Here is a 15,090-nt window from a genome sequence, read left to right as displayed (position 1 = left end):
AACCGAGCACACCTAAACCACCGCACTTACCATATTCATCGCACACAGAGCGCGCCATCACTGCAGACCACCACCATCAACCTCCGTCAAACACCCAACCTCTGATGACAAAAAAACCACAACCTGAATCATTGTTTTCCGTCTATGAGACTAATCCCATCTTTGTCACGCTCTCCTTGTGCGGTGGTTGGGGAGTCAGAATTGCACCATTACGGCTTCGTCTGCGTCGTTCTCTTCTGCGACTCTCTCCTCTTGAACAACCATGGTGAAGGTGAGTTGCGGAGTCCGAACCCAATTAGTTAGAAGAGGCTAGGAAGAGAGAAGAAGACGCATGTTGGATGAGGCAACAGAGGGAGGGAGTAGCGAACCAGGGAATGACATAAGAAAAAGTATTGACACGTATTGTGCAATCCAACACCTACTAGCTTCCGTTAAAATTGAGCTTAGTTAAAAAATTAAAATAAAATCACAGTACGAAAAAAAAATTTATAAAAACGAAAAATATATTTTAATGTTAAAATTAGTCATTATTTTCAGAAAAAAAGAAAATAACATCTATCGAAATATTTTGATTCTATTCCTCTGCCTATTTTTGTCTTTTTATATCGTGCTCACATATTAGTAGAAACTAGAGCAGTGACATTTTTTTTTACAAAGCTAAATTTAATTTAACATAAGACGTATTATTTACATCAGCTAGGTTAATTGGGAGAATAGACAGAGTGTGGTGTATGTGTATCTTCTATACACACTGCCAGGGAAAGTAAAAGCTAAGTTGGCCATCGAAATGTGGTATTTCCCAAGAAAGCCTTTTCCAGTCAGCCAAAATCCCATTGAAATAAGTAGTTGGCTCTTTAACATTTTCTCTCCAAGCTTGTGCAATCTAAAGCCAGTCAGTTTCCAAGATGAAATTTTGGAAAACTGGATCCCTTGTTACTTGAAGGGTCCATCTCAGGGACAAGAACTTCAGCAATTTTGGGGAAAGGAACATAAGGAAGTTGGCTCGTGGCCGAGGCCAAGACGTTTCCTTCTAAATCACGACAAACTACGCCCATGCCAATTCCAATACCGTTCTTGCAAGCGGCATCAAAGTTTAATTTTATTAATTGCTGAGGGTGGACACCATCTATTCTGATGAGTCACTGTTGTGGCGGCTCTAAAGCACTGTGTTTCGGCAAATAACCCAAAAGGAACGATCAATAACTAAGCTTATGGGGGTTTTCTTTTGCTGAAAGATCCAATTATTCCTTCTTCGCCAGATTGACCATAACATCCCAAACATCTGCTGTGCAAAGCCCCCTATCCTTGGTTTCTAAGCATCATACCAGCCAAGTATTAAACGATGTGCGCTGATTTCCCAGAGATTCCCCCAGCTGATTTGCAAACCATATTTGTTGGACCTTTTCACAATACATGAAGCAGGGTTCAATTGTCTCTTCATCCTCTCCGCAGCAGGGGAAATGGGATCTAAGACTTGGATTTTCCTTCGGAGAGTTTTCCTTACTGACACAATTCCTTTACGGGTTCTCCATACCAAGTTCCTACGTTTTGGAGCAACAATAACACTCAAGATGTCTTTCCAAAAAAAATCCAGAAATAGCACTGGTGAATGTTTGGAGCTCTTTCCATATTCTTCATTGTCACATGGTATCCTGATTTTACCGTGTACTCCCCATCCATCCTCTGAATATTTCAACACCACTCTATCTTGGTCAGGGAACATCCTCAAAGGGATTCCAAGGAATTGTTGGGCATCATGTTCAGAAAAGATGCTTCTGATAAGCGTTTCCTTCCAGCACCTATTGTCATGGTCATGGTGAATCAGCTCATTTATACAGTCATCTGGTCTTCAACTTCATTTTGAGGCTGACAAGACACTTTGTTGTGGATGGTGTTGGGAATCCACTCGTCACGCCATACATCAATCTTTATACCATTTCCTACCTTCCATTTAGATTCTTCCTCTATGAGATTGTTGACCTGGTACATACCCACCGAAGTATAGTTCGGGTAGTGACCTGCACGGGCTTGAAGAGGCTAGGTCAGGGGAAAATATTTTGCTTTTAGGAGTCTTGCCATGAGGGAATCTGGATGAGCTAATATTCTCCACCATTGCTTTGCTAATAAAGCACTGCTAAATTGAAGTGTGTGTGTATATATATATATATATATAGATTTCTGTTCCCCTAAGTAAAATTGCTGCTGTTACAACCAGTGAAGCATAAAATATCTAAAAGAATTAGCTCATCAATGAAATTAAATTAAATGGTAATGGAGGAAACTTAAACCTGCTAGCAAACTAATGCCAACAGACAAATTCCATATTTCTTTTCCTTTGAAAATTTGCAAAATTCAGTAGTAGGACTTAACATTCTTGTAATCCCAATAGGCAAAAACAGCTTAAAAGTTAATTTCCTGTCTCTCAGCAAAAAACTTTCCCAGGAATGTTTGGTCAGAAAAAAGGGCAAGCCAGACTCCAGCATCTGTCCCTTCCTCAACAGTATTATTCCCTACATAATCTGTAAGAGCTGTCTTCACCCAACCTGGGCAATAGCAGTTAATATAAATTTTTTGACCTTCTGGTCTCTCAAAAAGCTTCCTTGCCATAAGCCTTGTATAGGCATTAACTGCAAGTTTGGACACTGAGTAGTCAGTGTATACTTGAGGCCACCCACCTGAAGTCCAAGTTCCATCCTCTACTTGTTGTAGAAAAGTAGGCAGAGTCCTGTCAATAAGTTCCTCTGAAAGGGATTCCACATCACTCAGTTGCTCTCTCAAGGCTACATTATTGATTCTCTGTCACTCAAAACAAAATATTGTCAAATTTATGTCTAGCAGAAGCCATATAACATGCAATGCGTTCAATTCCAATAAAATCTCAAAGATAAAAGGAAAAATAGTTTACCTACCACAAACTGTATGTTCAATTTAAATAAATTGTTTACAAATATATCACTAGACAACAATTCAATGTATTTTTCATTTTATTCAAGGAAGGATATAAGTGTGATTACAGGAATTTTGATCCAAAATATGCAATTCACACCACAGCTACCGTAACCAACAAAACAACAATTAGGCAATTTATAGCCGCAAGCAATCTTGAATGATAATACCAGAAGGAAAATATTTTGCATTTTATATTTCAGAACATGAACATTTATGTGCGAAAAAACATGTTTATTTTTTACCTAACAAGAAAACAGTGCGATTTTACTTTGTGGAAGCATTGAGAAGCCAAGGCAAGAAAATAAAAGAACCATGAGAGCACTAACAACTAACAAGGGAAAGAATCCAAGATCTAAACATTTTAAACATAGCTTAGCAAACAGTATGAAGAGCTTTTACTTACATTACGTCTTCCATTAAGTCGACCGAGACGTGAGCTTACATTTACAATACGAGCACCAATAAGGGATGGCTTCATCAATGGAATAACAGCTTCAGTCATACGCTTGGTGCCATAATAATTTGTTTCAATAACCTTACGAGCATTTTCGACTGAGTTATCAGACCCAAGATTAAAATTAACACCAGCGTTGTTTACCTGCAAGGTAAATGATATTACTCAGAAGCATAAAATAAGGATATGCATTAAATCAAATTCTGCATACTTCCTTGTAAAATTTAACTTCCTTATTTTGTTTAATTCCATGTTTAGCATATTTAGATCCACTATGAAATCTAAAACAAATTTATTTTGAGAATATAACATAAAAGGTATGCCAGAAGTAATTAAAATGGATACATCAACTAGATAGATCCAAATAGCACATGCTAAATTAGTAGTTAAAAACAGACCAACAATATGGAAGAAACGGCATTGTAGAAACTGACCAGAATATCTAAATCACCATAATTTTCCCATGACCATTCAACAAATTGGTTGATGGATGAATAGTCCACTACATCAAGTTGATGATAAACCACACTGAGACCGCCTTCTTGCAAAGCCTTAATTGAGTCAACACCAGCACCAACATCTCTTGATGTCAGTATGACAGCCAATCCATGAGTGGCAAGTTGTCTACAAATCTCATACCCAATTCTTCTATTTCCACCAGTAACCACAGCCACAGTTTCCTTGGACCACCATCTACGAATATACAAATCAACAACAATTAGATCATGCTATTGAGATCAGAAGAACATTTTGTAATTTCAAAAACTACGAATGGTTAAAGGTTGAGACAAAAATTGTTTGTCAAATCACATGCTGAGAGTTGCATGCTTCCCAAGTGGCAACTGGCAACTAGCAACACTCCCAGATTGAGTTTGATTATCCAACATGATGCAATCTGATGTAGCTCCATTGGAGCTTGTAGGCCTTGGATCTTCTTCATCAATGGAGTCCTTTGCTTCTTGAATTTTAATGGCAGTGGAATGGAGAAGAAGAAGAGTTGAGAGGAGAGGTCACTTCAAGAAGAAGATGAGTCAAGAAGAAGCTCACCACCATAGGAAGCCATGGATAAGAGCTTGAAGGTAGGAGAAGATGAGTAGAGGCAGAAGGAGAGAAGGAGCACGAAATTTTGTGCCTCAAAAGTGATCTGAACTTTGAAGTTTAATTCTCAAATGATCAAAATTGAAAAAATGCAGACATATGGCCTCTATTTATAGCCTTAAGTGTCACACAAAATTGGAGGAAAATTTGAATTTCTATTCAAATTTTACTTGAATTTGAAATTGAATTTGTGGAGCCAAAATTTCACTAATTATGATTAGTGAATTTTAGCTATGTTTCAGCCCACTAATCCAAGATCAAGTCCAAGTTTTTTCACTAAGTGTGCTGAGGTGTCATGAGGCATGTAAAGCATGAAGGATATGCACAAAGTGTGACTGTATGATGTGGCAATAGGGTGCAGCAAGCAAATGCTCACCTCCCCCTCTAAAATTTAATTGGATTGGCCTTCTCCCAATTCAATTAAATTTATTTCCAACCACACACATCAAATATTCACTTAATGCATGTGAAATTACAAAACTAGCCCTAATATAAAAACTAGTCTGGGTGTCCTAAAATACAAGGGCTGAAAAATCCTATATTTCTAGGGTACCTTACCTATATTATGGAGCCCTAAATATCAGGCCAAAAAATATTGAAACCTTAATCTAATATGTATAAAGATAAGCGGGCTCATACTTAGCCCATGTGCCCGAAATCTATCCTATGACTCATGAGAACCCTAGGGTCTTCTCTTGCATCTCTGACCCAATCTTCTTGGAGTCTTCTATCTAATACCCTTGCAAAGTAGGATTGCATCATTCCCTCCCCCTTGAAAAGGATTTGATCTCAAATCCCGAGGTTCTTGAAACTCTGGGCTTTTTTCCTCAACACCTGTAAAAAGAATAAAAACATATGTATTAGTGGTGTTTGGTATGTTGAAGTAAGTTAAGGTCTGAAAACCTATTTCCGGGGCATCTTCCCATGAAGGAACCTGGTTCCTCACCAACTCAACGAGTGGTGCTACAAGTATAGAAAAATATGGGACAAACCTTTTGTAAAAGTTTGTTAAGTCATGAAATCCCCAAATATTTCTTATACTTGGTGGAGTAGACCACTTAAGAATGACCTTTATTCACTTAGGGTTCATGGGAACCCCTTAATCACTATTTAAAAAATTAAGAAAAGTAATGCAATAAAACATACATTTTTCTGTATTTTCATGTTGATTATTCCTACCAAAAAGTATGACAAACCTAAGGTGTCCCATATGAGTACCTTAGTTTGTATTGAAACTAAAAATAAGAACAAACCTACCTAATGAGTCCCTATATACACAAATCATGAAGATGTTGGGTGCACGAGTGATTTTACAAAAGAGGGTTGCACCACTCAAAACATTAATCATACCACCTATCATACGGATTTGATGCCTCATAATACCTATTTTGGGCACCAACAAAGCACAAGGATTTAAGCTTTTGTGAACCAAAACCTCATCCAATAACTCATTTACTCGAGGAATAATCTCAAGCCCAAGAGGTGTGGTACTGTTAACAAGTGTCTTTTTACAAAGGAGAAGATGTGGAGGTTGTCTAAGAGGGAAGGTTTCTGTAATGTTTTTCTTTATTGCAGAATGACTTCCCTTCTTAGCTAACCTCTTCGAGGAGACACTTACCTCCTTACACTTCTCCTTAACCATTAAAGGTTGTTCTTTTTCTTGGGGGTAGATTTCTTCACTAGATTCTTGCCCTTTTACTTCTTCACTTTCACTAGAGGAAGGTGAAGTAGTAGCCTCATCTTGGCTACTATAAATGTCTTGGCACCTCATATTCATGGTTTTCTTGGTGGGGCATTGAGAAGTAATGTGTCCTCTTCCAAGACATTTAAAGCACTTTATAGAGCTAGGTTTTTCTTGCATACTAGCCTTAAGGGGTTGCTTTTCTATTGTCTTCCCCTTATCATCTTTGGGCTTATAAGATGCCGCCCCTAAGATGCCTTGACCTTGGTCTTCTTTGGATAAGAGTGAGGGCCATAAGATTTTGAAGTAGACTTCCTTTTAAGTTTTTGCTCTACCCTTATTTCCCAATCTAAGTAAGCCTCTACATTGTCCTTCCCTTTAAAGTATAAGAGGTTAATGTTAGCCTCTTGAGGCTTTCTTTCCTTTTCTCTCCTATTGGAGTGAGGTCTAAGATGTGACCTATGCCTTCCTTCATAATAGTCACGAAGTTCTTCACTTAGGCTCTTGCAAGGGTCATGACTACTATAGGAGGCATGTTTTTCTTTTCTTAATTCTTTTATTTTCCTTCTTTCTTCTTCCATTATTTGTTACCTCTCATATTGATTTATTTCTACCCTCTCTTTCCATAGCTTGAGGGAACTCAACTCATCTAAGATTCTAGATAGAGGGTCCTTATGACTAGTACCCTCACCATTACCACTAGATGAATGATAACTCATGTTGGTTCCTAAGTTGTGTTTCTTTCTTGTTGGGGGGTTTGCAAAAGGTAAAAGCTAGGGTTCAAAAGAACTCAAGATAAGCGTGAAAAGCAAGAAGAAAGTATTATGTAATAACAAGATAAACTAGGCGTGACTAGTTAAGAAAATAAGGTATGAAAGTAAGCAAAAAATTAAAGTGGAAGAAATGTAAACTAGGCGGATCCTAAGAGTGTTTGGATGACCACATTTAAGGTTCCCAACAAAACACTCACTATCCTAAGGGAAAAATTGCCTAAAATTATTACACACAAATGGAAGTTTGGTAACCTATTGGAGGCTCCCAACACACTTCCAATGAAAGGCCTTTTTGGTATAAAATTTGAAAGCAATGAAGGTAAGTAAATTGCCAATTACAAAGTTACAAAATAGTCCTCAATTTTTGTGGTTGTGCTCTCTTTGGTGATTCACTCAATTTGGAGCGTTTCTTAGTCCAATAGCTCTTAAGGTGGTTGGCCCTTGCTTCTTGACTCAAATTCTTCAAGCCTATATGGCAACTCACAAACAACGAAACAAAGAGACAAGCAATAACCAAAGACCAAAAAATAAAATTAAAGTTAAACCAATAGATTTTTAAGAAGACAAATTTTCAAGGATTATTAAAAAATTAAAGCAATAAAAACCACACAAAAGCAAGTTAGGACTCAAAGAGAAACCTAGAATGGTTCTAGAGTAGAGTAAAAAAAAACAAAAAAATAAGACTCGAGAAACCTCTAGTTTTGGAACTTGTTTTCTCACTAATTTTCAATTGAAATTTCATAACTAAGATTGGTATAAAATAGGCACCAATTATAGAACAAATTTCAAGCCAAAACAACAAGCACACTTCCCTTTCACTTTTTTTCCTGGACACTGATTTTCCTACCAACTTGTGTGATTTTTCATATTTTTTCCTTTTATCCAAATCACTTGGTTATTTTTTTTCTAATTTTGGCCTAGATGTCTATAAAATTCAATAAATATTTCAGTTCAAAATTCACAGTGACCAATTCTCAGTAATGTTTGCAAGTTTGTATGTTCAAGCTGCCAGCACCAACGATTTCAACCTAGAAATAAGGAGTAGTGCTTATGTTGCTTAAGGCTGGGATAATTACAATTTGTGTTTGCTTATGCTCAAATGTCTTGAATAACACAATTAAAGAGAGCTTAAGACTTATTTTGATTCACAAAACCAGCCACAACTCAATTTCTTCATAAGCATCATATAGGAAACTTAGAAAACAAAACAAAGTTCAACAACAAGACTACTTCTAGGAATTGATTTAGAACATTGTTAGTCATCTCATACGACTAACTTTTGTATAGAAAACATTTTCCAAAACTTGTATAGTTCCCTAATTTATGGTTATTTTGTAAATAAATCTTGTTTTATTGTTAAAGCTGCTCTAGAATATGTCCATTGGATTTAATGATGAAATATGTGCAATTTCAGGTGAAAAAGAGGCTAAGTCATGAAGTGCTAAAAGTGACAATTGAACTTAGCTCATCAGTGGGCTAAGCGCACATCCACCTCTAAGCGTAGCTTCAGCGCGCTTAGCGCGACAGAAGAATCTGACAGAGCATCAATATCAAGGCCGCGCGCTAAGCGCGAGATCTGTGCACTATGCACAACAGTTGTCTTCAGCCAGGCTCAGCGCACGACTGGCGCTAAGCTCAAATTCACTTAATCGCGCTAAGCGCGAGGGTGGTGCTAAGCGCAACGTTGTGAATTCAGAGCCTATTTAAAGCTTGTCTTGTGCAGAATTAGGGTACACAATAGCCTGAAATTTTTTTTTACAACATTCTAGAGCACACCACAATGCCTATTTCGGGAAAAGAGCTCTGGAGGCAGCAAGAGGAGCAGCTTTTGCAGAGATACCTAGGTCTAACACAATAGTCACTCTTGTTGGGGGATTTCGAAAGAACAACTGATGTAATTACTTTAATATGTAATTGATTGTGTTTCTTGTGTTCAATGCTTCTTTCAGTGCTTAAATTCTGTATGCTCTTGGTCTGATCACCCATTTGTGTGCATATTTAGGTGTCTTTAGCATTATTGTTGCCTTTGAACTTGAATGAAGCAGAATTGAAACTTAGTCTGACAATAGGGATCTGCGGAATAAGTTTTGGTTTTAAATATGCTGTCACAATAATGCTGTTTGGTCTAAGTCTAGTCCAACAAGAGGGATATGAGGACAAAGCTTAGGCTAAATTAGTCTAAACTTTCATGAGCTATTTAAGCTAAGTCTAGTCCAACAAGAAGGATCTGAGGATGAAGCTTAGTTTAAGTTAGTCTAAACTTAGGAGGGATGTCTAAGTTAAGCCTAGTCCAACAAGAGGGATCTGAGGACGAAGCTTGGATCGATTCAATCTAACTAGGGATGACTAGAAGCAAAATGGAAATTCAAGCAGAGGAAAATAGAGCTAATCAGAAGGTGGAGGGATTTAAACAACAGCTGGTTGATGAACTGGCGTTGGAACTGGTTGATGATTTAGTTGAACTTGAAGAAATTGTTGAGAAAGCAGAAGGTGATGAAGAAGGAGAGACACCAATAAGAGATTGGCAAGAGAAAATAAAGAAGAAGGAAGAAAAAGAAAAAGAAAAAGAAGAAGAAACAAAAGAAAAAGAAAAAAAGTTGAAAAATGAAAAGCAAAAAGAGAAGGTTGTTGAGATTGAGAAGAAAAAGGGCAAGAGTGAGGCTAACATAGAAAAGAAGAAAGAGGAAACTCCTATTGAATGCAAGGAGGTACCTTATCCATTGGTACCCTCCCGGAAGGATAAAGAGCGACATTTGGCCAGATTTCTTGATATCTTCAAGAAGCTGGAAATTACCTTGCCATTTGGAGAAGCACTTCAACAAATTCCCCTCTATGCCAAATTTTTGAAGGATATGTTAACCAAGAAGAACCGGTACATCCATAGTGACAAAATTGTTGTGGAAGGTAATTGTAGTGCTGTTATTCAACGCATTCTTCCACCCAAGCACAAAGATCCTGGAGGTGTCACGATACCGTGTTCTATTGGTGAGGTTGCTGTAGGCAAAGCTCTCATAGACTTGGGAGCTAGCATCAATTTAATGCCTCTTTCCATGAGCCGGCGACTTGGAGAGATAGAGATAATGCCCACACGCATGACCCTCCAGTTAGCTGACCGCTCCATCACAAGGCCATATGGAGTGATTAAGGATGTGTTAATTCAGGTCAAGCACCTTGTTTTTCCTACAGATTTTCTGGTTATGGATATAGAGGAGGTTCCTGACATTCCCATAATATTGGGCCACCCTTTTATGTCCACGACCAACTGCATAGTAGATATGGGGAAAGGCAAACTAGAATTGAGCATGGAGAATCAGAAAGTCTCGTTCAACTTATTTGAAGCAATAAATCATCCAAATGATATGAAAGCTTGCTTTGATCTGGACAAGGTAGAACAAGAAATAGAAACAATAGCTACAACCATGGCACTGCATTCTCCTTTGGAAAAAGCATTGATTAATCATGTAGAATGTCTTACTAAAGAGGATGAACATGAAGTGCAGACTTGTATTAAAGAATTGGAGGGTGCAGGAGAAATTTCTGAGGGACATTCGAAATTCGAGGAATTGAAGAACAGTGGGAAAATAGAAAAACCAAAAGTAGAATTGAAGACCTTACCTTCACATTTGAAGTATGTGTTTTTGGAGGACAATGACTCAAAACCAGTGATTATTAGTAGCTTGTTGAAGATAATAGAAGAAGATCAGCTGGTGCAAATTTTGAAGAGACACAAAGCTGCCATTGGATGGCACATATCTAACTTGAAAGGAATTAGTCCATCTCATTGCATGCACAAAATCAATATGGAATCTTATTACAAACCAGTGAGATAACCTCAAAGAAGACTTAATCCAGTCATGAAAGAAGAGGTGCGTAAGGAGGTGCTTAAGTTGTTGGAAGCGGGCCTTATTTACCCCATATCGGATAGTGCATGGGTTAGCCCTGTGCAGGTTGTCCCCAAGAAAGGAGGTCTGACAGTCATTAAGAATGAAAAAGATGAGTTAATATCCACAAGGACTGTCACAGGGTGGAGAATGTGCATTGACTATCGGAAGCAGAATGATGCCACCCGGAGGGACCATTATCCACTTCCTTTCATGGACCAGATGCTTAAAAGACTTGCAGGGCAATCCTATTATTGTTTTCTGGATGGATATTCTGGTTATAATAAGATTGTTGTAGATCCCAAAGATTAAGAGAAGACTGCTTTCACCTGCCCTTTTGGTGTATTTGCATATCGGCGCATGCCTTTTGGTCTGTGCAATGCTCTAGTTACATTTCAGAGGTGTATGATGGCTATTTTTTCTGATATGGTGGAAAAATGCATTGAAGTTTTCATGGACGATTTCTCTGTTTTTGGGCCATCTTTTGAAGGGTGCTTATCAAATCTTGAAAGAGTATTATAGAGGTGTGAAAAGTCTAATCTAGTTCTCAATTGGGAGAAATGCCATTTCATTGACTATGTTTCTAAATGGGTTGAAGCAGTGGCTGCCTCGCATAATGATGCTAAGACTGTAGTGAAGTTTCTGAAGAAGAATATTTTCTCAAGATTTGGGGTGCCCAGAATTCTGATTAGTGATGGAGGTACACACTTCTGCAATAATCAGTTATAGAAGGTCTTGAAACAATATAATGTGACACAAAAAGTAACATCACCTTATCACCTTCAGACCAATGAGCAAGCAGAAGTATCAAATAGGGAGTTGAAATTTTTTTTGTAGAAGACTGTAGCTTCTACTAGAAAGGACTGGTCCATCTAATTAGATGATGCTTTATGAGCATACAGAACTGCATTAAGACTCCGATAGGATTATCCCCATTTCAGATGGTGTACGACAAGTCTTGTCATTTACCAATGGAGATGGAATATAAAGCATACCGGGCCTTGAAATTTTTGAACTTTGATGAAGCCGCATCCAGAGAACAAAGGAGGCTGCAACTTTTGGAGTTGGAAGAGATGAGATTGACTGCTTATGAATCTTCAAAGCTATATAAAGAAAAGGTTAAAAAGTATCATGACAAAAAGTTTCTCAAGAAGGACTTTCAGCTAGGACAACAGGTGTTGCTTTTCAACTCAATACTTAAATTGTTCCCTGGAAAGCTTAAATCATAGTGGTCTGGATCATTTACCATCAAGAAAGTTCGACCATATGGAGCAGTGGAGCTTTGTGATCCTCAATCTAAAGATCCTGACATGACATGGGTAGTGAATGAACAAAGGTTGAAGCAATATCATGGTGGAGCTATGGAAAGATTGAACAGTGTTCTTCACTTGAATCTTGGATAACAGGACGATGCGTCAAGCTAGTGACGTTAAAAGAGCGCTTACTGGGAGGCAACCCAGCTTTTCTTTCCCTTTTCTATTTTTCATTCTTATCTCTTGCATGTAGTTAGGACACCTTGCTTGTGATTGTGATTAATTTTAGCTTGTTTAGTAATGAACAAGGGGTTTTAAGCTTGTGTGAAGAGATAGACAGAAAAAGACTTAGAATGTCTTTTTGCAATTGTCTATCTGCTAAGCGCAGACCTTGTGCTAAGCACTCAGTCTTCACGCGCTAAGCCGAGCTTGCTCGCACTAAGCGTAGAGACCCCTGTTTGGTTGACTGGATAGTTCAGCTAAGCGCACATCACTGCGCTAAGCCCCACATCTTTACAGTAATTGAACCTTAACAAGTGGGCTTAGTGATGCAATCCTACCCCCCATGGGTATTGGATAGAAGACTCCAAGAGGATTGGACCAGAGCTGCTAAAGAAGGCCTTGGGGTTCTCATGAACCCCAGGGTAGATTTCTGAGCCCATGGACCAAGGTTGGGTCCTCTCTTCTTTGTAAATATTAGAATAGGTTTTTCCTTCTTTTGGGCCTTGTATTTTGGCCATTCTAGTAGTATAGGGTTTTAGCCTTGTATTTCAGGGCATTTTGAGTAGTCTTTGTAGTAGGGTTTTTTTCTTTTATATATTCATGTATTTTGGCATGGGGGTGAGCTTAGCTATTATAGGGGGTGTGTAGCTAAGCTCTAGCTTCTCATCTCAAGGAGGTGAGCTTAGCTATTATAGGGAGTGTGTAGCTAAGCTCTAGCTTCTCATCTCAAGGAGGTGAGCTTAGCTATTAGAGAGGTGTGTGTAGCTAAGCTTTAGCTTCTTTAGGAATCTTCTCAAGGAAGCTTCTCAATGAGGTTGGCGCCTCCTCTCACCTCTTCTCCTTTATCTTCCGCTGCTTCTCCATTGTGAAAAATCACCATTGAAGAACCTCATTGAAGCTTAAAGATCCAGCTTCCATAGAAGCTTCACTAGCAAGCTTCCATCACTTAGCGTGGATGATGTGCTAAGCGACACTTCTTCTCTGGAAGAATTTTATTGTAGCAGCGCTCAGCGTGCTATCCTGCGCAAAGCCCCAGATCCATTTTGTAACTTGAGTTTTTAAGCTGGGCTTAGCGGGCCAGGAAGTTCTAAGCGCCAATCTCTTATGGGTTTTGAATTCTTGGAAGTGTGCTTAGTGCGCCTGTTGCGCTAAGCCTGAATTATTCTCTATAAGTTGAAGCTTGATGGTACGCTAAGCCTCACATCTCAGGCTAAGCGCATATTGTAGAAAACTTTTGGGGTGCAGAAAGCACTAGGCGCAGCTTGCCGCACTAAGCCCCAGATGCTTACGGGACTTTACAACTTCATGTTGGGTTTAGCACGAGGCTATGCTAAGCGCTTGGGTTTTAAACTCAAACGTCACGTTGGCACGCTAAGCGCAGCTGTGCGCTAAGTGCGCCATACGAATTTCAGTTTTTTAAAAATCAAAGGCAGAGGCACTTTAGGTGTTACCCTTGCACCCAAACCTCTGCACTTTCCTAACCTTGAGCATTTGTGTACTTTCTACTGCGTGTGTACTGCTTGCCTGCATCTTCATTGCTTCACTTCAAGAACAATCCAAGTAAGTTAGCACATTTCTATTTTTTATTTTTCATTCTTCAAACCTTAGGATAGATGACTTCTTGTTTTCTTAGTTGGTTGTAGTTAGGTTAAGGTTATTAGTTTTAGGGTTAGTCAATGTAGGATTTTAGGTAACTTAAAAGCCCATTAGGGGCAATGTGGCTGAAAGGGGTGAAGACCCCTGTGGTTTTGTCTGGAAATCGTGATGAATGCGCTAAGCACGCCTATGCGCTTAGCCTATTCATCACAACTGTCAAAATTTTGGATTTCCAGATGAACACGCTAAGCACGTTCATCCCTGCTGATGAACGTAAGTGATGAGCCCACTAAGCACATCTGTGCGCTAAGCGGGACCAGTGTTCAGACATTAATTTTTGAGACTTTTTGTTTAGAGCTAAGCTTGACCGGTCAAGCTAAGCACCACTTTGCTTCTATAAGTTTTCCTTTGAATAAGGCTAAGTGCATCTGTGCGCTAAGCCCTTGTTGTGTGTTGAGCTAAGCGCCCTACTGCGCTAAGCTCAACTCCCTCACTGTCTTTTAAGTTTTTGTAGTTAGGCTAAGTGCACCCTATTCGCTAAGTCGGAGTGTCATTTTGTTGAGGCTGAGCTAAGCGCGCCATGCTATGCTAAGCTCCAACCCTCTTTGGTTTTGAAAATTGTAGACTTAGGCTAAGCTCAGTTGTGCGCTAAGCCTATTTTGCACAAAAAAATATTTTTTGTGTCTTTAAGCTAAGCGCCAGCCTGCTATGCTTAGCGTCTGAGTAAAAATTTCATAAGGCGCGCTAAGCTCAGCTAGCTGCTCTAAAGGCCCAGTCAAACTTTCAGTTTTATTTTTCTATTTTTGTGAAAATAACCTGTGCTAATCTCTTGTGTTTGTTTTATATTTTGCAGATGGCATCTAAGAAGAGGAAAGCTCCTTCTACACCTACCCAAGCCAGATTTGATAGATCCAGGTTCATATCCCAAGAGGCTTTGGAGAGGTATATCGACATTGTGGTACCTAGGAAGATTTTGCCTGAAAGGAATGTCATTCTCCATCACACTGAGTTCGATGAATTTACTGAAGAACTTGAGTATAGAAACTGGCACAAGGAGTTGACAAACTTTGTGGATGGTAGTATTGATGTTGCCATCATAAAGGAGTTTTATGCAAACCTCTATGACCCCGAGGATAAACCACCTAAGCAGGTGAGGGTGAGAGGTCGTTTGGTGAAATTCGAT

General features: G+C 38.9%; 1 protein-coding gene across 1 annotated transcript; it reads right to left on the bottom strand.

Moving 5' to 3' along the window:
- Positions 1–2,400: 2,400 nt before the first annotated feature.
- On the bottom strand, positions 2,401–4,290 carry LOC100813783 ((+)-neomenthol dehydrogenase). The gene is made up of 4 exons (XM_014771610.1): positions 4,214–4,290; positions 3,838–4,096; positions 3,353–3,547; positions 2,401–2,796 (listed from the first exon to the last, which is right to left on the bottom strand). The coding sequence occupies exons 1-4, from the start codon at positions 4,288–4,290 to the stop codon at positions 2,401–2,403; spliced, it is 927 nt and encodes a 308-aa protein (XP_014627096.1).
- Between the last annotated feature and the right edge of the window lie 10,800 nt (positions 4,291–15,090).

This window comes from Glycine max, chromosome 19, assembly GCF_000004515.6.
Source record: "Glycine max cultivar Williams 82 chromosome 19, Glycine_max_v4.0, whole genome shotgun sequence".
In the NCBI taxonomy this organism is placed as follows: Eukaryota; Viridiplantae; Streptophyta; class Magnoliopsida; order Fabales; family Fabaceae; genus Glycine; species Glycine max.
The sequence above is the reverse complement of the archived record's forward strand: the minus strand, read 5'-3'. Positions and strand labels throughout refer to the sequence as shown.